Source organism: Anomaloglossus baeobatrachus, chromosome 3, assembly GCF_048569485.1.
Source record: "Anomaloglossus baeobatrachus isolate aAnoBae1 chromosome 3, aAnoBae1.hap1, whole genome shotgun sequence".
Taxonomy (NCBI): domain Eukaryota; kingdom Metazoa; phylum Chordata; class Amphibia; order Anura; family Aromobatidae; genus Anomaloglossus; species Anomaloglossus baeobatrachus.
The window spans coordinates 17,089,513-17,115,562 of NC_134355.1; the positions used below are offsets into that span (position 1 = coordinate 17,089,513).

Consider the following 26,050-nt stretch of genomic DNA (forward strand, 5'->3'; position numbering starts at 1 on the left):
GTCCGCAGCCTTGTGAGGGTTACACCTTCTAATCATAGCATTTCTGTATGCAAGGTGACAATTCGTATTGAATTGATGATGCCCTGCAACTTTGTAATTCACTTTTTTTCTCTATTTTGTTCCGTTTCCGAGATACAAATGCTAACTCCGTTGTTTCCCACCAGGTGGCGCTATAGGTGGTTTCATTTCGTAGCGCATGGCTGCTTTACTATACCTAGACACCACTTCTATGCCTATAGCTGCCGCCGTTCTCAAGTTAATAGCGGTGAACAGGATATGGGTGGACACACTGTAGAAAGACCGTCACACAAGGTTTTGCTTAAAAATCGCCGAATGTCATGGCATCAGACGCTGTTCATACTACAGATTTCATAGTATGATTTCTCTGGTGTTCCTTTGTTACACAGGCAGGCTCAGGCATCAACCAACTGTGTGCTCATTAATAATCAATCTAGCAAGAGTTAACCTCTGCTAGCCTGCCGGTTACCTCCTGGATCACATGTTGTTGGAAACCGATCATTTTTACTTCCTGCCTTTTAAAGATGGTGGAATTTGTCTTCCCACACCAACTATAGTTTATTGCTGTGTTGGTCTGTGTGCTGTTGTGTCCCAGTCTTACTGGTGATTATATTGCGCAGTGCTTGGAGTTATCGTGGAATTCTCTCTTCGTCTTCTTGTTTCCTCCCTGCTCTTATTTTCCTCCTCATCTCTTATTGTCTTATGCCTCAGTGTGAGAGTTTTGGTTTACTCTACTTGTCTATCTCTATTGGTTTTATCACACTCCTGTCCTGACCCTTTCCTGAGGTAGAGGGGAGAGGGTATAAGATCAGGGCTGGTCAGAAGCAGGGTCATGTAGGCGGCTCAGACATCTCCACCTTCAGTGGTAACTGTAAGATAAGGGATAGCAATGGCCTCCTAGTCTGAGGCCCAGTCTAGAAGCCCCGGTCCCCTGCTCACCCCGATCACACCATCAGAAAGAAAATTGTAGTGTAAATGTCGATTCTTAATGATGTTTACATGATACCATAAAACTAGATTATCAAAATGAACAAAAATGAAAAAATGAGGCTGCCAATTGATTAGGACTGGTGTATCGTAAGCTCGTGGCTGGTGTAAAACCAGTCTTTTTGATGTACAATACACCAAATTAATTAAGAGGTTCATGCCACTAAATTAATTTAGTGCATTTTCTCTATGGCGTGCGCCACAACAGAAACGTTATTTCATTTGGTGACTGGAGTAACTTTTCTTGCATATGTGGCTGTGACGGGGGTGTACAACAGAGCAAAGGATGGACGAGGCCGAGGGACGATCCAACAGGTTTATTAACAGGAATACAAGAACAGCACACGATAAGTCCACGTAAAACAGATTCGGGGGCCCTTCCCGACAATCCTCGGACCGGATAACAAAGCAATCGTCCTTACAGTAGTCCAAAGAGTTCCACACAATCCCACGGGCCGCCACACAGGCCTAGCTCCGTCCGTGTCCACAGCCACCCAGGCTGGGCTCCTGCTCTCTTCAAGTTTCAGCTCACTCTGAAGTTACAAAAAGGGAAATGCATTGTCTGGGCTGCTTGACCAGCCCACCATGTTCAGGGGGTAGGGGTCACACATCCTATCATCAATGGTTTGGTCCATCACAGGGCTCCAATATGTCTGCCAGCCACAGTAGATGAAGGGATCCCCTGCTGTAAAGAACAATGACTATTCCTTCACTGGCCAATGCAATTACAGATTAGATACACAACTCTGGAAAGAAGAGGACAGGCTATTTACATAATCACATTAGATGCCAAGACTACAATTGTATGAGAGAGACACATTGAGACCAGTAGCTCCCCCAAGAAAATACATGAATTACAACTAATACAACCAGGGAAATATACATATCCTGACATAGTATCACAGCATATACAGTGAGAGGGTAAATTACATCTTCACAATCCCTCCCCCTCCCAACTTGTGTACGTACTAGGGACCTCTACAGGTCACTGGTTAAGTACACACAGGCAGAGCGTTACTTACATGTGGCTTCATGCAGCCACGAATTGGCATCGTAGCTCTCCCACATCATTGCCCAGGAGAACAGCTGCAGGCAGACCACCCATCACCCCAACCACACATCGCCTGACCCCAAAACCAAAGTTCAGATCCACAGTGGCTGTGGGAATAGTCCTCCATTGTCCACCAGCCAGTTCAATAACAATCCCAGGTCATCTATGGATTGCCTCAGGCCGAACCACTCGGGGATCAGCCAGTGTGAGGAAAGCACCCGAGTCACAAAATCCAACAAGTCTCTGTCCATCCAGCACAACCTCCTGCAAGTGCTTACCTCGATGAGCAGAAGTCGTCATAACTGCGGGTCGCACCCCGTAAACTCCTGGTGGTGCAACATGGGGGGCTGAGTCACTAGGCCAGTCCTCACATAGCGGTGCCACATCTTCCTCCATGGCACTGGGCTGTAAATAATTAACAATCCGATTGGGTGCAGGATCAGTCCTCATTTGAACAGCTGGGCAGGAGACTTGCCGATGCCCTGGCTGTCCACATTGATAGCATCTGAGCTGGGTCTCCCTCCATCCAAGGCGTCCTCTTGGGTAAGGGGTAGGGGAACTTGGAGGCCGGCTCCCACCTGAAGGTGCTGTAGGGGTTTGAGGATGATTCCTCCATGGCCTGGCTGGGCATGAGGCCTGCAAATGCCCGGGATGCCTACAAACATAACACCTGCGCTCTGTTACTTCCTCTCCCCGGCGTATTCCAGAAAGTGCAGTAGAAGCAACTGGAGGCACATTAACACGGGTATCAACATGTGGTGGCTTAGAGGAACGGGGAACAATGGGGACAGAATAACTGGGGGCATCCGGTGTTGTGGAGCTGTTAGGCGTCTCTCCATCCTCCAACAGAACCCTCCACTGAGGCTTGATGGTGAGAGCCTCATCAGCGAGAGCAGCAGCTTCCTCCACTGTCGCTGGTTTTCTCTCACGCACCCATTCCCGGATCTCAGCGGGGCACTGGGCAAAGAATTGTTCTTTTAGGATGACCTGCAGGAAGGTCTCCCAAGATAAGGCCTCCTCTGCCTCCAGCCAGCGATTACATATTTGTTTGAGTCTATGAGCATATATCTTAAAAGACACTTCCCCATCACAGGCTAAAGCACGGAACTGAGTCCTGTAAGTGTCTGGGGTCACAGCATAATGTTCTAGAATAGTCTGTTTAATATCCGCATACTCACAGTTCCACCGAGGGTCCATAGCTCTATAGGCTTCAGCAGCTCCCCCCTCTAGGAGCCCAACCAGATGCCGGACACGCTCCCTGTCCGGGACTTCCATTAATCGACACTGATGCTCAAAGTCCTGGAAGAAGCCCTCAATGTCGCCTGCAGCCTCATTAAACGGCTTAAAGTCTTTGCAGGACACCCTGGGAAGTTCCCTCATGATGGGTGCTGGGGTTACAGTCTGTCTGGAACCTCTCGCGGCTTCCACAGCGAGCTGCTTATCCAGCAGTGCCATCTCCTCCATCCTGCGCTCCTTCTCTTTAGCTCCACGCATGGCCTCCCTCTTATCTTCTATGGTGGCCTCATCTCCAAGCAGTGCCATCTCCTCCTTGTACCACACAACCCATTGACTTTTTTGGGTATTCACCTCCGGCTGCCGTCTTTCTTCCGTTTGCTGTGAGGATCCTTCCTCCACGTCATTTTGCGAACAGACTCCTTCTAGCGCCTCAATCAGCTGCTCCTTGGAGAGTCCTTTGAAACGAACTCCTACTTCACGGGCCTTTGATTGCAGGCTCCCCAAAGTCCAGGTCTTGTACTCTGCAGTGCTGGTTCCTGATGTTGAGCCATTGTCCTCCATTCCTTCTGCTCTGATCCCAGCGCTGCCAACCAGTTTGTGACGGGGGTGTACAACAGAGCAAAGGATGGACGAGGCCGAGGGACGATCCAACAGGTTTATTAACAGGAATACAAGAACAGCAAACGATAAGTCCACGTAAAACAGATTCGGGGGCCCTTCCCGACAATCCTCGGACCGGATAACAAAGCAATCGTCCTTACAGTAGTCCAAAGAGTTCCACACAATCCCACGGGCCGCCACACAGGCCTAGCTCCGTCCGTGTCCACAGCCACCCAGGCTGGGCTCCTGCTCTCTTCAAGTTTCAGCTCACTCTGAAGTTACAAAAAGGGAAATGCATTGTCTGGGCTGCTTGACCAGCCCACCATGTTCAGGGGGTAGGGGTCACACATCCTATCATCAATGGTTTGGTCCATCACAGGGCTCCAATATGTCTGCCAGCCACAGTAGATGAAGGGATCCCCTGCTGTAAAGAACAATGACTATTCCTTCACTGGCCAATGCAATTACAGATTAGATACACAACTCTGGAAAGAAGAGGACAGGCTATTTACATAATCACATTAGATGCCAAGACTACAATTGTATGAGAGAGACACATTGAGACCAGTAGCTCCCCCAAGAAAATACATGAATTACAACTAATACAACCAGGGAAATATACATATCCTGACATAGTATCACAGCATATACAGTGAGAGGGTAAATTACATCTTCACAGTGGCGCCCTGGACAAGCCAGGACGTCACAGGTACTGCAACAACACACCCCACACCCCGGTTAGGCACACCAGTCACACACGCAAATCCTTGTTGCCTTCCTCCAGGGGCTGATGTCCACACCAGGTGGGGTGGAGACAGGCGGTTGGTTCCGCCCACCGAGGAGTACACAGTCCTGGAGGCGGGAAAGGAAGTCAGAACAGTTAGGCAGAGAGAAGAGAGAGTTGAGGGAAGTGGTAGTGGAGGAGCAAGAAGAGACTGACCGTGTCCGGGTACGTGGCCCGGGCACCCAAGAGCAAGGTTGGCAGACAGTGGTGACCGTCTGCAGGAGAGGCCAATTGACGCATAACCGTAAGGACCGGGGACGGGCGGTGGCCCGCCGGTACCGAACCGGGGAGCGAAGAGAAGCCAGCACCATTCGGCAGGGCCTACGGACCCCGACCAGGCTTGGAGTCGCCGTTAAACCGGTCAAATCCGTCAGCGACGGGCACCTCCGGGGTTTCCCAGCAGCAAAGACCCGACTGAAGGCAACCGCTCAACCGTGAAGGGAAATAAAGCTACCGCCACAGCTAGAGTTCCCAGGGCCAGAGCCTGCGGGCAAAAAGGGGCTCTCCGGCAAATACACCGCTGGGGAGCGGGTTACCGGTGGGAAGCCATCGGAGCCGAAAACACATCACAGGTGCAGGGAGAGACAGTCACCGCCAACCTACCAGGAGTGACCACCGCAGCTGGCTGCGGGACCCGTCCATCCAGCCGTTTGTTTTACCAGAGACTCAGTCTACGTCACCGTGCTACCCCCGCGACCCTGCACCTCACCAAACCCCGCCATCCACCTTTCAGTCACCATCACTGGGCCCCGGGACCACCAAAATCCCCTACCCATGAAGGGGAGAGAAACATCTCGGCTGCTCCCTGTCATCGCTCCCGGGATCCCCGTCCAGAGCAGCGGTGGTGTCCCCAACCTCACCACAAAACGTGGGTGGCGTCACGGACCGACTTCCCAAACCCCAAAAACTATTCCCCTTTTCACTCACGGGCGAGGAGCGCCGCTCGAGTCCCTGGATCCGGCCCACTGCTCGAGCCACCGAGCAGCAGTAGCAGCAGCGCCGGACCCGAGCGTGGTGAGCGCAGCGTCCCCTCCCCGTCCGCGACACATACAAAATGCCATTTACTCGGCTCTGCCCATTTCGGGACAGCTGATGTAAACTGGCAAAAAACAGAAACGTCCCAAAATTTTTGTGAAGTTCCACAAAAATGTTGCAAGTTTTTTAAGCTTTTACTCCATTTTTCTGCCGTAAAAGCTTTGACAAATCAGCCCCTATGTCTCTTGGGGTTTTTTATAATGTGGATTTATTAAAAAGCCAGCTTTACAGAATGTAGGTGGAAAAAGTGGACGAAAAAATAACCAGTGACATCAGTGTAGTATTCCTTTAGGAGAATAAAAAAATAAATCTGGAGAAAGGGTAGGACTCGTAAGGCTGGGGGCGTCTCTGAAGAGGATGGGATGACGAGAGTTACATCATTGTTTGGTGTTCTCAGTACGATCCCGCAAAAAGCTTTTTGAATGACCATATTTTTCAGATTATAAGATGCACTTTTCCTCCCAAAAATTTGGGAGTAAAATGAGAGGTGCTTCTTATAATCCGAATGTAGCTTACCGGGGGGGAGGGGGTGGTGGAGAATGGTGACAAGGGGCAGGGGTGATGCTGCGGCCGCTGTGCTGCTGGGGCTGTGCTGCTGCGGTTGGCGGCGAAGCAGGGGCCATCCTACAGACAACGGCGGTGCAGGCTTCAAATAATGGCGCCCGGAGTCGGTGTGTGCGCAAATGGAGCCCTCGACTCAAGATCTCATCTGCGTTGCCTCATTGATGTCCCAGCAGCGGACTTAAGATAAATGACACCCGGAGGTTGGCGAGGTTGGCAGCTTGTCATTGAGCCGATAACTCAATCTGCGCATGCTGCAAATGGAGAAAAAGACATGGATCGCACATCCCAAAAATACATTGATCTAAAAGCCGCTAGGCAAAAATTTAAATAGAACGTGAGGTTACTCAATCTGCGCATGCACCGACTCCGGGCGTCATTTCTTTGAAACCGCTGACAGTTCAGTGCCGCCAGGCATCTGGGACACCCGCCACAACACCCATCAGCATCGCTCTGCTCCACAATCGCCCCCACTTCACCACAGCTAACCCACCCCAACCCTTCCACGGTAAGACATCACTGACTTAGAAGGATCCCATTTTTCTCATTTTTTTCTTTAAATTTGGGGTGCGTCTTATAAAACAGAAAATACGATGGTTTACCATGCATTGGGAACTGAAACATGATGATGAGGCGTAATTTGGAACATTTCAGATTTTTATCTTGCACTATTAGAATGTTCTACCAATCTATATGGATATCCTTTTTCTAGAAAACTTTTATACATCTTCAGGCTTGGTGTGGTAAGGAAAAATAATAACATTTAATTTTTTTTTTCTTGTGTTGCCATTTTCCGAGACCCATGACACTTTCATTTTTTCGGTCTATGGAGCTGTGTGAGGGTTTATTTTTTTGCAAAGCGAGATGACCTTTTTGAGTTTACCATTTTGGGATAGATATGAAATTTTGATTGCTTCTTACAGTATTTTTCGCGATATTGCAGCGACCAATGAAACGCAGTTTTGTCATTATTACATTTTTTCTGTTTTTGGGTTAATTATTTTTATACGTTGATAGTTCAGACTTTTCTGAACACGGCGACAGCACATAAGTGTATTTTTTTAAACTTCTTGATTATCTTTATTTTTAATGGAGTTGATTTGAACTTTAATGTTTTTGGGCTTTTTTTTTTCAGATTTTAAAATACTTTTTTTTTTTTTTTTTTTTTTTTACTTTCAACGTATTTATTAGTCCCCCCTTAGGGAACTTGAATCTGCAATTGTATTATCGCTATATGCGGCAATACCACAATACTGCTGTGTATGGTGAAAATCATGGTCTGCTTTGATGCTCGACTGCAGGTAGGGTTTTAAAGGACTGCCGTAATTACTAGAGATGAGCGAACCTAAGGCTCGATTTTCGAACTGAACAAAAGCCTAATAACAAAAAAAAATCAAGGTTCGGGTTTGCAGTTTGGGAGTTTTACGTGTGAACTTAACTTGCGCGAGCAACGCTGTGCTCAGGTACGCTTGGTGCTCAGCCCTGTGCGAGCCACTTGCCATATTTGAATGGCTCGCACTGGGGGTAACATCAGCATGATTACATGTAGTTTGCAACCCAAAAAATTGTTTGAAAAATCCTGCCCACCCTCCCCCGGAAGTGATCTGCTAATTGCTGGCTGTATATGGGCGGAGACTCAAACTGTCAATCAGTTACTTGCTCCAAGGTTCGGGTCAAGCTCGAGCCAGTGGAGGCTCGGCTCCTTGGCTGCCGGCATACCGAACCTCCACGGAACCTCTCGTCTCTAGTAATGACAACCATGGAGGTCTTCAGCAGACCTCCATTTGTCATCTGTCTGCCCCACAATTGAGTCACAGGTGCTCCGATAGCGGCATAGAATGACGTACTCTCATACTGGTATCCTGTATCTGCCGCTGTTAGAATTTGACAGTATTTAATAAGTTATCAGTCACAGGCGCAAAAAATGCTTTATTTTTCTTGGAAAAATATGAGGACTTTGTTTCTTTTTCCAGGTGAAGACTGGATCGTTAGCTCCAATGGAAAGCCCCCGTTGTCGCCCAATTGTGAAGTAGAAGATAACAATACCACCCAAGCGAATTCAATTACTTCTACTGTAAAGATTGATTTTCACAGCAGAGATCTATCAACCGATACCGCTGGTCACAAGAAACATTCATCTCATCAATCAATTATTGGCAAATCAAGGATAGGATATAGACGGGGAAAAAATGTTCAACATTTTAGAAAAAAATCAAATCTTTCCTTACATGAGAGAATCCATAGAGATGAAAGGCCATTTTCATGTCCAGAATGTGGGAAATGCTTTAAGTGTAAAGGTTCTTTTGAGAGACATAAGAGAACTCACACAGGGGAGAAGCCATTTTCATGTCCTGAATGTGGAAAATGTTTCAGTCAGAAATCAAATCTTATGGAACATCTGAGAATTCACACAGGGGAGAAACCATATCCATGCTCAGAATGTGGAAAATGTTTTACCCAGCAATCTGGTTTGGTTAATCATCTGGGATCTCACACTGGGGTGAAGCCATTTTCATGTCTTGAATGTGGGAAATGTTTTAGCAACAAAACAGCTCTTGTTAAACATCAGACAACTCACAGAGGGGAGAAGCCATTTCCATGTCCAGAATGTGGAAAATGTTTTAGTCAGAAATCAAATATTGTGAAACATCTATTAATTCACACAGGCGAGAAGCCATTCCCATGTTCAGAGTGTAGTAAATGTTTTGGCAAAAAATCAAGTCTTACGGAACATCTTAGAGGTCACACAGGGGAGAAGAATTTTTCATGTTCAGAATGTGGGAAATATTTTAGACAGAAATCAAATCTTGTGAAGCATCTAAGAATTCACACAGGGGAGAAACCATTTTCTTGTGTTGAATGTGGGAAATGTTTTAGACAGAAATCTGCTCATGATAAACATCAGAGAACTCACAGATTGAAGAAGTCATTTCCATGTTCAGAATGTGGGAAATGTTTTAGTCAGAAATCAAATCTTGTGAAACATCTATTAATTCACACAGGCGAGAAGCCATTCCCATGTTCAGAGTGTGGTAAATGTTTTGGCAAAAAATCAAGTCTTACGAAACATCTTAGAAGTCACACAGGGGAGAAGCAATTTTCATGTTCAGAATGTGGGAAATGTTTTAGCCAGAAATCAAATCTTGTGAGGCATCTAAGAATTCACACAGGGGAGAAACCATTTTCTTGTGTTGAATGTGGGAAATGTTTTACACAGAAATCTGAACTTGATATGCATCAGAGAACTCACAGTGGAGAGGAGCCATTTCCATGTCCTGAATGTGGGAAATGTTTTAATCAGAAATCAAATCTTGTGAAACATCTATTAATTCACACAGGCGAGAAGCCATTCCCATGTTCAGAGTGTGGTAAATGTTTTAGCAAGTATTCAGGTCTTATGGAACATATGAGAACTCATACGGGGGAGAAGCCGTTTTCATGTTCACAATGTGATAAATGCTTTAGGCACAAATCAAGTCTTGTGAAGCATCTAAGAATTCACATAGGAGAGAAGACCTTTTCATGTTCACAATGCGAAAAATGTTTTACTCTTGAAACAAGTTTTACTCATCATTTAAAAAGTCACATTGAGAAGAAGCCATTTTCATGTAATGAATGTGGGAAATGTTGTAGCAAAAAATCAAATCTCGTAGAACATCTAAGAAGTCACACAGGGGAGAAGCCGTATTCATGTTCAGAATGTGGGAAATGTTTTGGCTATAAATCGGGTTTTGTGAAACATCAGAGAACTCATTTTAATGTTCAGATTGTAGAAAATGTGGCAGGTGTGGATCATTAAAGTATGCCCTGATGTCTAACTATGACTGACTATACCTTCTAATGTACAGTGCTTTGCAAAAGTATTCACCCCCTTGAGATTTTACGTGTTTTACTAGGGCTACTTTCACACATCAGTTTTTTTCAATCAGGCACAATCCGGTTTGTGGAAAAAAGTGAGTCGTGATATAATATACATTTCAAGATGCTAGAATGTATACACAATTTGTCATGATAAGAAAATGGAGGACTAAATAATTATGGGCAAAAATCGCATGAAAACATCACTTTTTACACAATCTGAGACGAATCCGTTGCATCAGGCACAAACCGGATTGTGAAAAAGGGGAGAGAAAAAAAGCGATCAAGAAGCCCAAGAAAAGATGACAATCAGATATTTTCAAATTCAATTAAATTTTTATTTATACTATAATATAGTCATAACAAGTGTAAGTGTGGGCAAAAAATACATACGCAACTTTATACTTGCAACGGAACCAGATCTTTCATTATGCATATACAGAAAATATATTGTAGCACTCGGCTGCATGTTCTACATATGCATTTTCCAGATATTATTAATGGTTTACATGCACACTATGTATACACAGATAATATATTTGTATTGTAAGTTCTGGAATAATATCCAAATTACGATAATTAATAATCTATCTTTCCATCAGAAAACACTAGATGGCGCTCATAACATTTTCCTAATACATAGCTGCCGTAACTGCAGAGAGCCAGAAGGTGTCGCTGCAATCATGGAAACATGGATGCATATGTTCATTCAATAAATGACCGTTCCCAGTCTCATGGATGGATGGATATACACACATAAATCTAAGTTTAGATCAGCAAACAAGTGTTGACCATCAATCGCTATATAGCACATACATAAAGCCTCAGGCATACAACAAGGGATAACATACAATTAATGGTTTACCGTTGATGATGTAAAAGCACCCGACACGTGTTTCGGTTCTCTTCCTTCGTCAGGGGGCGTGAGAGTTATGAGCGCCATCTAGTGGTTTCTGATGGAAAGATAGATTATTAATGATTGTAATTTGGATATTATTCCAGAACTTACAATACAAATATATTATCTGTGTATACATAGTGTGCATGTAAACCATTAATAATATCTGGAAAATGCATATGTAGAACATGCAGCCGAGTGCTACAATATATTTTCTGTATATGCATAATGAAAGATCTGGTTCCGTTGCAAGTATAAAGTTGCGTATGTATTTTTTGCCCACACTTACACTTGTTATGACTATATTATAGTATAAATAAAAATTTAATTGAATTTGAAAATATCTGATTGTCATCTTTTCTTGGGCTTCTTGATCGCTTTTTTCTCTCCCCTTTTTCACAATCCGGTTTGTGCCTGATGCAACGGATCCGTTTCCAATTGTGTAAAAAGTGATGCGATGGATCCGGTAAAAAAAACGGATCCGTTTTTGTTTTTTTTTTATGCTGAGCGAGAGAGACACCATCATCTCCGCACAAACAGCGGCACTATCGCCCCCGTCATGACCGCACACGCAGGTACTACCGCACACATCATCACCGCACACCCCTGCACTACCGCATGCATCATCACCGCACACACCGGCACTACCTCAGTAACGTCACCGCTGACAGCGCGACTCCCTTCAGTTGCTGGGTGGAGCTCCGAGGAGCGGCGGTGTTCTACTGCCGCTCCTGTCCGCTTCATTGGTACACAAGATGACCAAATTGTAAAAAGAACACAGGGAGACCAAAACATGGCACCTGTGAAAGCACACTCAGAGCATAGAGCAGAAACTGGAGGACAAAGGAGTACAGTGCAAGGATATTTTATTGTGGAGCAACTGGCACATAAGAATCAGCGGCAAATCAGGCCGGTATTGTATAAAAAATACAAACACACATATAAGGTAGTATAAAGCACAAGTAAAGAAACTGACAGGCTGGGTCAAGAATCACAGCATAAGAATAAGCACGGGCACCCTATATACATATAGCATGATAGGATTTTGACAATTGTTACACATGGATAAGTCATAAAAAAACAGCACTAATTGTTACACATAGAAAAATCACTACGTAAAGTGAAAAAATTGTGTATACTCTAAAATAGCAGTCTAGTAAACATTGCTTATACAGAAGTGCTGGTAAAATAGACTTTACAATAGCAGATACACATGAAACAAACAATCAATGCTATATTAAAAAGATTTAACCCAAATAATAATGGGTGGATGCCAGTGAGCAGTTAAAGTGAATAAAAGGACACCAGTAAAGGGCGATAGCCCAGCCAGTTAGGTAAACATACCCATAAAGTGCAAATACAAGCCTGAAAGAGCAGCAGAGAGGACCCCCTGGAGAGAGAGCCCCAACGTATACATTTCACGATCGTTAGTGTAGGATCATTTCATCAGGGGGAGGTGAAACGCTATGAAGCAGCCATGTGTATTTATACATGGCGCTCGCACGCTCCAGCCACTCCACCTCCACTGTGTCAGCGCGACAGGACCAATCGCAGCTGAGACCCGGCGCTGTCAGATGTCAACGCCCCCAAAAGGTAGCGCGCATGCGCAGGAAACGGGGACGCGTTACCCGGAAACCGCGCCCGCGCATGCGCGCAGACGATAGAGACGCTGACAGAGCCGGGCCAGCAAGCCATTGATGCGGCCGCGCCGACAGGGGGAGGAGGAGCGGGAGCGGGCATGATAAACAAGAGGTAGATCGATACAGGCACTGTGACACAGGTGGATATGATACATGATAACATGACATAACGCCAATTTTTACAATCTTGTTAAAGATGTCCCAGCCATGGCACGCAAAAGGATGTAATATTTAATATCTCCATGTCCATCCGTCAATATCACAAGTGTAGTTCCACAGTAGTGCCAGCAGAAAAAGGGGGTTATAAAGGTGAATCTGAAAGTTAAAAATATACAAAAAAGTGGAATTAAAAACAAGGCACAAAAACCAGAGAGATAAAAGAAGAGGGCAATCATCGCAAGAAAGGCGCAAAACTCAGATGCTCATTGAGCCCCCTTGGGGATAAAGTTCCCAAAGTGTAAATCCAGCGTGTATTTTGCGTACATTTCCACCCCTTGCTCCCCCATGTATGACATCAATGCCCCTGATTCTCAGGGACGTTGGGTCACAATCAGGAAATGCATGAAAATGGCGGGGGAGGGTTTTAAGGGTGGACGTGTCAACCACTGTCCGGGCCGCAGCAATGTCCCTCACATGCTCCCTCACACGTCTGCGCAGTTCCCTACTGGTAAGGCCCACATATATCATGTGGCACCCGCACGTGGTATAATAAACCACATTGCTAGTGCCACACGATACATAGTGGCGTATATCAAAACTGCGCAGACTGTCAGCAGAGGTGAAGGAGGAAATGCGAAGGACATTGCTGCAGGCCAGACTGTGGCCACAAGGGAAACAACCCTTAAGGGGAGTACCAAGGTCCAGAAAGGTAGTAGGTCGGTTTGGAACATAATGGCTCCGTACGAGTAGGTCACGTAAATTCCGTGATCTGCGGGGCGTCATCAGGGGGCTTTTGGGTAGAAGGTCACATAGGGTAGAGTCAGAGAGGAGAACATTCCAGTGCCTGCTCAAGATAGAACGCATATTGGACCACTCATGGTTGTAAGTAGAAATAAAACGGATTTGGCCAGGAACTGAGGAACTACCGGATTTGGCCCCACCACTGTACAATAAAGTTGATCAAGGGGTATGCTTCGGCCGTAGATAAGCCCACTTAATGCTCCTGTTGCTGTAGCCCCGCTTCTGAAACCGAATTTTAAGATCTGCCGTCTGTTCCTCAAATGAAGGATCAGATGAGCAGATACGTTTCATGCCTAAAAATTGACCGGTGGGGATGGCCCGAATAGTGCACTGATCATGGGACGACGAGGCGTGAAGGAGGGAGTTCACCGAGGTCGCCTTACGGTAGACATTAGTTTGAATCATCCTGCCCTCACTGATTTTAATGTCAATATCAAGGAAATCCAAACTTTTACTGTCATACCTATGGGTTAACTTGATGCCAAAAGAATTCATGCCCAGCCGTTCCATGAACTCATCGAGTTGCTCCGTCTAGCCCGTCCACAAAATAAACAAATCATCAATGTACCGCAGCCAGCTCTGCACATGGGCATCGGCCGGCCCGCCCCCATCGCACAGCAAACCCCTTTCCCAGTAACCCAGGAAGAGGTTTGCGTATGAAGGCGCGCAGGCTGCGCCCATGGCAGTGCCACGCTGCTGCAAATAATGTACATCTTTAAATAAAAAGAAATTGTGGGTAAGGACAAAACGGAGCAACTCAAGGATTAGGTCACACATCGGGGCATCCCGACCGGAACTCAACAAAAAAATCTTCAGTGGCCTTTAGGCCATCCTCGTGACAGATACTGGTGTAGAGGGACTCAACGTCTGCCGTAACAAGTAAGGTGTTATTGTCCACAAAGATGCCGTCTATCCTCCTGAGAACGTCCGTCGTGTCACGGACATATGAGGGGAGTGTCTCAACCAAAGGTTTCAAATAATAGTCTATAAATTGACATATCGGTTGACACAACCCCTCAATGCCGGACACGATAGGACGACCAGGAGGACAAAGGGCATCTTTGTGGGTTTTAGGCAGTAAATAAAAAGTAGGTGTTTTAGGAAAACGTACCGTGAGTCCCTCCACAACCTGTTTACTGATGATACCTTGGTCACAGGCCTTACCGAGGATGGCCTGAAGTTGAGCAGAAAAAGCGGAAGCGGGGCTACAGGGGAGCCTACAGTAAGTGGACTTATCACGTAATTGGCGAAGCGCCTCTTTCTCATTACATGATGGCTGGCCAGATCACGATGTTTCCGCCTTTGTCCGCAGGCTTGATTATAATATTATCCAATTTATCCAGGGACTCAATTGCCAATCTCTCAGCATGAGTTAAATTGTCATACCGACGTCTCCTGGATAAATGTTCAAAATCAGATATCACAAGTTTTGTGAATATCTCAACGGCCGGGTAAACGGACAAAGGGGGAAACCTCGTAGATCTGGGCATAGCACAAGGCGGAAACTCACCTAAAGTGCTACCGCATGCATCATCACCGCACACATCGGCACTACCTCAGTGACGTCACCGCTGACAGCGCGACTCCCTTCAGTTGCTGCGTGGAGCTTCGAGGAGCGGCGGTGTTCTACTGCCGCTCCTGTCAGCTTCATGTAGCAGAGCTGAAAGCGTCGCGGGACCTCTGTGGATTACGTCGAACCTGGAGGGGTATTTGGGGATTTTAATAAAATGGTGAAAGAGGGTGGTTTTTTTGTCTTTTATTCCAAATAAAGTATTTTTTTGGGTGTATGTGTTTATTTACTTTCACTTACAGGTTAATCATTGGGGGTGTCTCATAGACGCCTGCCATGATTAACCCCTTATTACCCCGATTGCCACCGTACCAGGGCAATTTGGGATGAGCTGGGTAGAGTCCCGGGACTGTCGCATCTAAGGGATGCGGCAATTCCTGGCGGCTGCTGGCTCATATTTTTAGGCTGGGGGGCTCCCCATAACGTGGAGATCCCCATAACGTGAAGCTCCCCATCCTGAGAATACCAGCCTTCAGCTTTATCCTGACTGGTATCGAAATTGGGGGGGACCGCACGCCGTTTTTTCTCTCGCCCCATTTACTTGAATGGGTGCGAGAGAAAAGAATCTCGCATTACAGTCACAGGATGCTGCGATTGTTTTCTCGGTCCGATTAGGACTGAGAAAATAATCGCTCATGTGTGCTGACACACAGGCTAGAATTGGTCCGAGTGGAATGTAATGTTTTATCGCACTCCACTCGCACCAATTTTCTTAGGCCAGAGAGAGAGATTTTCTGACAAGCAATGAATTTATATCACTTCTGGGCATGCTCAGAAGTAAAAAACGAATCTGGTACATGCTTCCAGCGTTTGATGCATGCCACCGGATTCGGCGTGCATAGACTTTCATTATGCACAGCGCCACACCCGGCGCTATGCGTTTTTTTGCCGCTGGGAAAAAACGTTCCTGTGCGGCCGCCGGAGTGACGATTTTTGCCGCAACCGGCAAAAAAACGGATCAAACGCGAGTACATGCGGCCCAATCCGGCAATAATAAAAGTCTATGAGGAAAAACCGCACCCGGCGGCAAAAAAAACTGGATGCGTTTTTTCTGCAAAGCGCCGGATTGTGCCGCACAGCAAAAACCTGATGCGTGAAAGCAGCCTAACACACCCTGGAATTTTACTATTTTGGGTTTGTTTTTTGGGGTTTTTTTTTTAAGGGTTTGCATCAGTTCATGTAAAGAACATGCCTACAACTGTGATTATTTGTTTTCTTTTTATTGTGAAGCAAGCAACAAATAGGACATAGCAACTAAAAACTTCAGTGTGCATAACTATTCATCCCCTTAAAGTCTACTTTGTAGAGCCTCTTTTTTTTTTGGCAATTACAGCTACAAGTCGCTTTAGATAAATCTCTATGTGCTTTCCACATCTTGCCACTGGGATTTTATCCCATTTCTCAAGGAAAACTGCTCCAGCTCCTTCAAGTTAGTTGGTTTCCTATAGTGAATAATAATCTTCATGTCTGACCACAGATTAGGATGTGACTCAGCCTCTTCAATACATTTACACGTTTCCCCTTACACCACTTGAGTGTTGCTTTAGCAGTAGTTTTGGGTCATTGTCTTGTTGGAAGGTGAAACCTTCGTTTTGGTTTCAAATCACTAACAGACTGATGATGCCACCACCATGTTTCACTGTGGGGATGGTGTTCTTGTGGTGATGAGCTGTGTTGCTTTGGCTCCAGACTTATCATTTACTTTGGTGGCCAAAAAGTTAAACTTTTTTGGCTGTAAGTAAAGACTTTTTTTCTGGCCTCTCTTCCATAAAGGCCAGCTCTATGGAGTGTATGGCTTATTGTGGTTGTATGGACAGATACTTCAGTCTCTGCTGGGAAGCTCTGCAGCTCCTTCAGGGTTACCTTTAGTCTCTGTCTTGCCTCTCTGATTAATGCTCTCCTTGCCCGGGCTAAGAGTTTTGGTGGCCCTTTCTTGGAAGATTTGTTGTGGTACCATGTTCTTTCCATTTGATGATAATGGATGTGATGTTGCTCCGGAGGATCATCAGAGATTGGGTTATTTTTGTAGAACCCAACCCCGACTTGTACTTCTCACTTTGTCTCTGAATTGTTTGGAGATCTCCTTGGTCTTCGCGTTGTTGTTAGGTGATCTCTTTGCTCTTTGCATTGTTGTATGGTGATCTCCTTGCTCTCCATAATGTTGTTTGGATATCTCCTTGGTCTTCATGGTGTTGTTTAGTGATCTCTTTGGTCTTTGTGGTGATGTTTGGAGATCTTCTTGGACTTCATGGTTTTGTTTGGTTAGTGGTGCCTCTAAATGATGTTGCAGCCTCTGTGGCTTTTCAGAAAAAGGTGTTTGATGATCTCCTTGCTCTCCATGGTGTGGTTTGGAGAGCTCCTTGGTTTTCACTGTGTTGTTTGGAGATCTTTTTGGTCTTCGTGGTGTTGTTTGGAGATCTCCTTGGTCTTCATGGTGTTGTATGGTTAGTGGTGTTTCTTAATGATGTTGTAGCCTCTGTGGTCTTTCAGAAATGGTGTGTGTATATAGTGACCGACCCCAGGAGCCTTAAGGGGGCTCGCTAACGAGATGTAGTTGGGGTCACGGAATTTGTGACGCACATCCGGCCTCGTTAGCGACGTCGTTGCATGTGAAATGCACGAACGACCGCTAACTATCAAAAATACTCACCATATCGTTGATCATTGACACGTCGTTCTAATCTCAAATATCATTGCTGTTGCAGGATGCAGGTTGTTCGTCGTTCCTGTGGCAGCACACATTGCTATGTGTGACACCGCAGGAACGAGGAACAGCATCGTACCTGCGGCCGCCGGCAATGATGAAAGAAGGAGGTGGGCGGGATGTTCCGGCCGCTCATCTCCGCCCCTCCTCTTCTATTGGGCGGCCTTTTAGTGACGCCGCTGTGATGCCGAATGAACCTCCCCCTTAGAAAGGAGGCGGTTCACCGGCCACAGCGACGTCGCTAGGCAGGTAAGTCCGTGTCACGGGTCCTAGCGTTGTTGTGCGCCACGGGCAGCGATTTGCCCATGACGCACAACCGACGGGGGCGGGTGCTTTCACCAGCGACATCGCTAGCGATGTCGCTGTGTGTAAAGTGGCCTTTAGATTGCACACAGGTGAATTTCTTCTCTAAGCATTTGACTTATGAAGGTAACTGCTTGCACCAGAAATTTTTAGGGGCTTTATGGCAAAAGAGGTGATACATATACACATGCCAATTTTTATTTATTTTATTATAGAAATTTAATTTTTGCCTATATTTATTTCTCACTTCACTCCCCCCAACTTAGACTATTTAGTGCTGATGTATCACACACACATCGCATTACAAAACTACTTAAACACAAGTTGCAATGTAACAAAATAGGTAAAAAGCCAAGGGGGAGTGAATACTTTTGCAAGGCACTGTACATTGTAAAGTCGACTTTTGGCTCATATATAGCCCAGTGTGAGAAGGTAAGTCGGAATAGAAGTAATGTTACTGAGAAGAGGAGCGGCGCAGAAATCTGGGGAAGACGGGGAAAACGACGATCGGTCTATTGACGCACTCTTTGTTATTTAAATTATGTATAGATTGTGGTCGGGTTATGTAAAAAAGTAATATTAAAAAGGTGTGAAATTATAAAGACAGGTGACAATGCGCTAAGATAGTGACGGTAAGATTGATTTCAAGAAGGTCTATTGTTTGTCAAGCATTAATGTCTCTTAAACAACACAGTCCTGTCTTCCTGAAAACCAGATCAATTCTTGGGTCCTATCAGATACACAATAAAGGGAATGTGTCCTCAGAAGACGGATTGCTGAAATCATTTTTTTTTTTTTTTTATACAAATTTTGCCAATTTTATTTTCATATAACAATCTTTATTTAAAAACAATAAATATTATAATGTTCCAATAATCACACTGGCCACTAGAGCCATTTTATACTCTAACGTCCTGTCTTTTCAGGGTGAGTTTTCAGCAGTTTCTTTATCACCAGAGGCAGGATTACAAAGACTGGTAACACTTCTATACACAGCTAATAAATAATACGTGTTCCACCAATCACAATAGGTGATGTCACAGCTGATCATGCCACTCCTTTCTTCACAATTACCCATGCACACACCCATTAGGTGCTTTAATACAAAATATAGGATCCGTGTCACGGGTGTGTCATGCGGGACAGACAGTCCTGTGGTGTTTGCCAATAGAAGCTTCCAGTGTTTGCGCGAAATGTTCCCTGATTTTCTATTATTCCTGTTGTTAGTATTCAGTGTACTAGGTATCTTCTCTGCTGGGTTTTCATCCTTTTCCCTTTAGGACCCTGGGGAGCTCCTCTTCTCTTCAGCTGCTAATCATCTCTATTTCCCTGTGGGTTTAAATACTCCCATCTTCCCTGCACTTGTCCTGGTGATATTCAGCTCCTTCAAAAGCTCTGGATGCAAGCAGGCACCTTGCACTCACCTGTAGGTTTGCTGCTGCTCTTTGCTGAACTTCTTCCTGAGGCATCTGGAGAGAAGTTGTTCATGCACTTTCCCCATGTGTGTGCTCCATGTGTCTTCTTTAGTGTTCAGAGGGGTTGACGTAGAGGTCATCCCACCTATTCCCTATCTAGTGCCCAGTTCTAGTGTCATCATAGGGTCATTTATTGTGCTCGGCGCATAGGTGCGGCACCTATCTAGGGTGGTGAGGGACTCCAGGGACCAGGAGTAGGTTTGGTCAGGGGTCGCCATCTCCTCTTCCCTAAACACAGGGTTTCCCTTACCTGTCACCGTTCGCTTGGTACTCTCCCGTACCTAGTGTGACTGTTTGCTCATTGAGGTTAATGTAAATGTAGGTTTATTCAAACACGAAGCTAGTCTAAGAAAAGCCCTAGTGGCCAGTGTGAAAATTGCAAGATTTCTCATATTCATATTTTAATTGTGATATGAGAAAAAAACATTGACAACATAAAAAAAACAAAAAAAAAATTGAACACAAATATCTGATTTGAACAATAGGTAAGTTTCTGTTGCCACATTCCTTTTACAGAGATTTTCCACTACTTTAGCATTATTGTTGTATAATTAGGACAGATCATCAACGTCTGATAGGTTGAGATCCGACACCTCGCACTCCTGCCAAACGGCCGTTATCGGTGCCGGCGGCGGAAGCCGGAAATGCTGAGTTTGGAGCTGCTCCATCTTCTGATATTGACCATGGCTAGGTACTGCACATCCACCTCCTATTGATTGCAGCATATGGTCCGGCCGTTATTATAAGATGGGGCAGCTCCGGAACTGAGCATTTCCAGCCGCTTGTGACTGATGCCGGCACCGAAAACAGCGGGGTTGGACCCCGTCTGATCAGACATTAATGAAATATTCTTACGTAATCAATATTTAAATAGTGGACAACTTCTTTTAGTCTTTTTTTCACCAGTCTGACGGTTTGCTTATTTTGGTGTCTCCTGTCTCGCTTATTGTGAAGTCAAGAGCATGTGAGATCCAGATGAAAGGCCAGATATACAAGGCTGCACTCACAAGCAGCGGATGGGCTGCAAGTGTCCTGGAACTGCGAGGGAGCGAAATATCACAAATCAGCTCTAAAAATCTAAGCTATCATTTCTCTGTATTCCAACAAATACTGTGTTGCATGAAGGTGACCGGAGCTGCATAAGACACCGCCGCTCCTGTCAGCTCCACGCAGCTAATGAAGGGAATAGCACAATCAGCTGTATTCAGCGTTGGCCGCGAGTAACCTCAGTGACAGCTCAGCTGATCGCGCTATTCCCTTTATTAGCTGCGTGGAGGTGACCGGAGCAGCTGTGTCTTCTGCAGCTCCGGTCACCTCCATGCAGCAGCGCTGGAAGCGACGCTGGACCATCCTGGATTACGCTGGACATGGAGGGCTTTTTTGGGCTTATAAAATTGGTGAACAAGGCAATTTGTTAGTGTTTTTTTTTCTAATAAAGGATTGTTCGGGTGTGTGTGTTTATTTACTGTAACTTACAGATTAATCATGGAAGGTATCTCATAGACGCCTGACATGATTAATCTAGGATTTAGTGGCAGCTATGGGCTGCCAACAACTCCTTATTACCCCGATTTGCCAACGCACCAGGGCAAATCGGGAAGAGCTGAGTAAAGTCCCAGAACTGTCGCATATAATGTATGCGGCAATTCTGGGCGGCTGCTGACTGATATTTTTAGGCTGGGGGGGGCTCCCCATCCTGAGAATACCAACCTTCAGCCCTATGGCTTTATCTGGCTGGTATTAAAATTGGGGGGGACCGCACGCCGTTTTTTTTAATTATTTATTTTACTGCACAGTATAGACACGCCCACCGGCTGCTGTGATTGGGTGCAGTGAGATACCTGTCACTCAGCGTGGGGGGGCGTGTCTGACTGCAACCAATCACAGGCGTCTGTGGGTGGGGAAAGCAGGGAATACGAGATTGATTAATGAGCGGCCGGCATATTCAAAGTAATTGTTGCCACGTATTCTATGCACAGCTGTTCCTCGCCGCGCTGGTGATCGGGGAGCGGTAAGTATGAGAGAGGGCTGCTCACTTCAGTCACTCGGGGGATTAGCGGTCACTGGTGAATCCTTCACGACGTCGCTAACGAGGCCGGATGTGCATCAAGAATTCTGTGACCCCAACAACATCTTGTTAGCGATGGCGTTGTGTGTAAAGCGGCCTTAAGAGTTTTGAGTGTGTCTGAAATTTTACCCATTGATCCAGAGGAGGATTTGTGAGGTCAGAGCTTTCACAATGACCCTTCTAGGTGCATTCTTACTTTCCAATGTCACTTTCTGGGGGGTTTTCCTGTCTTTCCGGCTGAAGAACTGATATCAGTGCTGTGTTGTGGGAATGCATGAATTGGCGAGAGTGACAGAAAAGTCTGGGTTTTGGTTAACAGACTCTGACCCACCACTGCCAGAAGAGAGAGGTGCCTGTTGATTTTGCTGTGATTACGAAGGACTGAATACTGTCCGCAACAATCCTGTCTACATTCACGTGTGTTTTGGCAAATTGATGGTGTTTGCGAAGAAAATAATGGTGTTTGCGAAGAAAGACCAGAGGCCATTAGGGGTTTTTTTTGCATCACCATATTTTAACCTTCTGCTAATTCAGGCTTTATTTAAAATTATTTTTTGGTGTTCATTGAGCAGGTTAAGTGACACGTTAGTCACATAGTTTGGGTCATTATGATTACAAGAAAACCAAATATGTACACTTTAAAATATTAAACTATAGATTTTTAATATTATTATTATTTATTTCTTTTTTTATTAAAGGTAAATAGGTCAATTTTCCTTTCCTTTTTCTAAATAAAGATTTTTTTTTCATTGAACACATTTATTTTTATTTTTTTAACTTAATCCCACAATAGACTTGAACAGTTTGATTTTCGGCATAATACGCTTCAATACTTCTCTTTGCCGGTATGGGTGTCCGGAGTTGGCAAGTGTGGATTGTCTTATTTGGTCGTTGGCTCTCTATGATTGCAGGATGGTCCAGGAGAAGAGAGATGTTAGGAAAATGATAACTGAATTCTGTCTGTGTAACTAATAGAGTATATCCTAGTAATATAGTAAATACTGCATATATTATATATCTGTCACCCCTGTTGTACGTTATCAGTAATGCTTCTGGTCTTTCAAAAGTGATTTTGCAGTCTGCCCAAATTATTTTTACTCAGCTTCCTTATGATCAGGACCTTTTACTAGACGCTGGTCCTTTCCATCAGCGGCCCCCCGAGGATGGAGCAGGACAGAGACCACATGGCGGCTCGGATATTAGACCTCACCCTGGAGATAATCTACTGGATCACTGGAGAGGTGAGAGCTTCACATCACATCACTCTGATCTCTAGGAATAAAGCAGGGAAATGACGGGGAAGGTGGAGGATTCTCAGCCTCTGTGTAGTGACCGGCGTCTCCCCATACACAGGATCACACAGTAGTGAAGACGTCGTCTGGGGAGTGTGTGACCCCCCGTGTGTCAGGAGGGCGGAGCAGGACCCCGAGTGCCATCACCGAGCCTCCACCTCATTCACTGATACATGAGCAGAAGATCCTAGAACTGACCCACAGGATCACTGAGCTGCTGAGCGGAGAGGTGAGCACTGCCGGGAATGCTGGGACATTATACAATACCGCTGCCGGGGGAGGGGTCTGCTAATGACGGCTCATTGTGTGTGTCAGGTCCCTATAAGGTGTCAGGATGTCACCATCTATTTCTCCATGGAGGAGTGGGAGTATCTAGAAGGACACAAGGATCTGTACAAGGAGGTCATGATGGAGGATCCCCCGTCCATCACATCCCCGGGTAAGAAGAGACCGTCCTGGGCTGTAGAGGAGAGGACAGGGCTGAGAGTCGTCTAGATTCCCCATCATCTGCTCATCACATACAGACAATGTATTCATCACTGCCGTTATTTCCTACAGATGGATCCAGTCAGAGAAATCCACCGGAGAGAAGTCCCCGTCCTCTATATTCCCAGGATCGGCCAGAAAAGGAGGAAGATGTCCCCCGGGATCAGGGCATTGATTACAAGATACAGTGGAAAGAGCCTGTAAGTGATCTGCTCTTTGCCCATAGACCGCAGCATAGTCCAGTGATGCAATAAGCAGTAAACAATAGATATAAAAATCCCTCCTTTTTATTTATTTGTAAAGGAAACTTGTCCCCTGATTCATGATGTCCTAGTCAAGGTTGGTGTGGATCAGGGCCTGGTGCACGATTCCTCTGAAACGCACCCTATAGCCGGAGATGAGACGGGCTCAGTGCCGCCCACAGACAGATTGTCCAGATTCTCTTTAATCTCTATTCTCCAGCCGTGATGACAGGCAGATTTACTATGCGGTGACTGCGCTGCACAATGTAAGATCTGGTGTTACGGAGCTCAGCATCCACTTTGCCATAGACCCAGATCATTTCATGCAAAGAAATAAAGGAAACATTTCTGCCGATATCTAAAATGCTTTATCTAGAAATTCTTTTCATTTTTTGCAGGAAAGTTCTGGCGAAACAACGCATCGACTCGAAACCCCCATATCCGCATCAGTGACCGGTAAGAGCCTTTTATGATACTTTCCTTATTAATGTAATCACTGATAGGAAGTTCAGGAAAATGTCTTCTTCCCGATCAGTAATATTATTGCTAATAATCGATTATTTTTCATCATATTTCCTGGCACATTGTGGACAGACGCAATTACAGACACAAAGAGGATTATAGTGCCAATGCCATTGTGAAGATTTCATGATACCTATGGCTAATTCTCAACCAGTGGCATGTTGGCCCCAGGAGGTACACGTCGTGTCTCTAAGGGAGTCACGTACTATGAATTTGGTGGGAAAGCAGATCTAGTAGAATTCAAACTATCGGTGCTGAGATACACCATCACTTCATGACCTTCGGGGTCTGAACTCTTCAAAAGTATCCCAAAAATAAAGGGGCTGTAGCTCAGTCTATTGATGCAGTGTGATAGTTGTCAAGGGCGGGGGCCGGCTTCCCCGTCGCGGGGGCTGCTCGGGGAGATCGCGCTCGGCTCCGGTGCCTTCTCCTCGGTGGCTCGAGCGGGGCCGGACCCGGAGCTCGAGCAGCGCTCCTCGCCCACGAGTGAAATGGGGATTTGGATCGGTTTTGGGATGGATAAAGTTCGTGACGCCACCCACGGGTTGTGGTGATGGTGGGCACCACCGCTGCTGGTGACGGGGTTCCCGGAAGCGATGGCGGGGAGCAGCTAGGTGTTGACCCCTCCGTGGGTAGGGGCGGTGTGTCCCGGGGCCCGATGGGGGGGTTGCATTCCAGTAGGATGGGGCTCACAGGGTGCAGGGTCGCGGTGCAGCGCAGCGTGATGCCGGATGGCACTGGTGTACTCACTCAGATACAGATGGACAGAGTCTCTGGTAAACCAAATGGCTGGATGGACGGGGCTCGCAGCCGGCTGCAGTGTTCTCCCTGGATGGATTGATGGTGGCTGTTGTTTCCCTGCACCTGTGTTCTGTATCTTGACTCCAATGTCTGGGCACCGGTAGTCCGCTCCCCGACGTATTTGTGCCGGAGGAGCTCCTTTGCCCGCAGACACTGGCCCTTTGGATCTCTGGCCCTTGGCGGTGGCGCTTATCCGTACTCGTTGGGCTGTTGCCTTCAATCGGGACTTGGTTGGGAATGAACCCCTGAGGTCCAGACCGCAATCAGAGAATTTGACTAGAGGTTGGCTTTAAGCCTAGTTGAGGTCTGAGTACCCTGCCTGGTGCTTGGCTCCAATCGGCTCCCCGGTTCGGTACCGGCGGGCCACCGCCCGACCCCGATCCTACGGTTCCGCTGACCTTCGCCAACTCCTGCAGACGGCCAACACCGTCTGCCGACCTTGCTGTACGGGCCCGGGTTCCAACCCGGACACCAACAGTTTTCGCTCCTCTTTTACTACTGCCCACAACGGGACTCTCCTTCCAACTAACTGTCTGTTTTTCCCGCCTCCAGCCTGTGTACTCCTCGGTGGGTGGGGCCAACCACCTGGCTCTGCCCCACCTGGTGTGAACATCAGCCCTGGAGGGTGGCAACAAGGATTTTAAGTTTGACTGGTGTGACCTGTCCAGGGAAGGGTGAAGGGTGTGTGTGTGTGTGTGCGTGCGTGTGTGTGTGTGTGTGTGTGTGTGTGTGTGTGTGTGTGTGTGTGTGTGTGTGTGTGTGTGTAATGACCTCACATTCCCTCTTGGTTTAATGCAGACCGTCCGCGGGCTGCCCGTCCACCACCGGTTTTATTTTTCTGAAAAATATAAGAAACACGGGAACAGAAACATGTAAAACATTTAAGCATTTTCATTTCTTCCCTTACGGGAGGCACATTCTTAAACCGTTATAAACGGAACATTTTTATTAATAACAGG

The 26,050-nt window shown here is 46.1% G+C and overlaps 1 protein-coding gene across 1 annotated transcript in view; it reads left to right on the top strand.

The window, feature by feature from the left end:
* LOC142297140 (uncharacterized) overlaps window positions 1-26,050 on the top strand; it is a 50,036-nt gene that overhangs the window by 15,635 nt on the left and 8,351 nt on the right. The window contains exons 7-11 of the mRNA XM_075341416.1: window positions 8,246-10,059; window positions 22,879-22,989; window positions 23,395-23,479; window positions 23,599-23,726; window positions 24,167-24,224. Coding sequence (XP_075197531.1) covers window positions 8,246-10,059; window positions 22,879-22,989; window positions 23,395-23,479; window positions 23,599-23,726; window positions 24,167-24,224 — 2,196 coding nt within the window. The remainder of the gene's footprint in view (window positions 1-8,245; window positions 10,060-22,878; window positions 22,990-23,394; window positions 23,480-23,598; window positions 23,727-24,166; window positions 24,225-26,050) is intronic.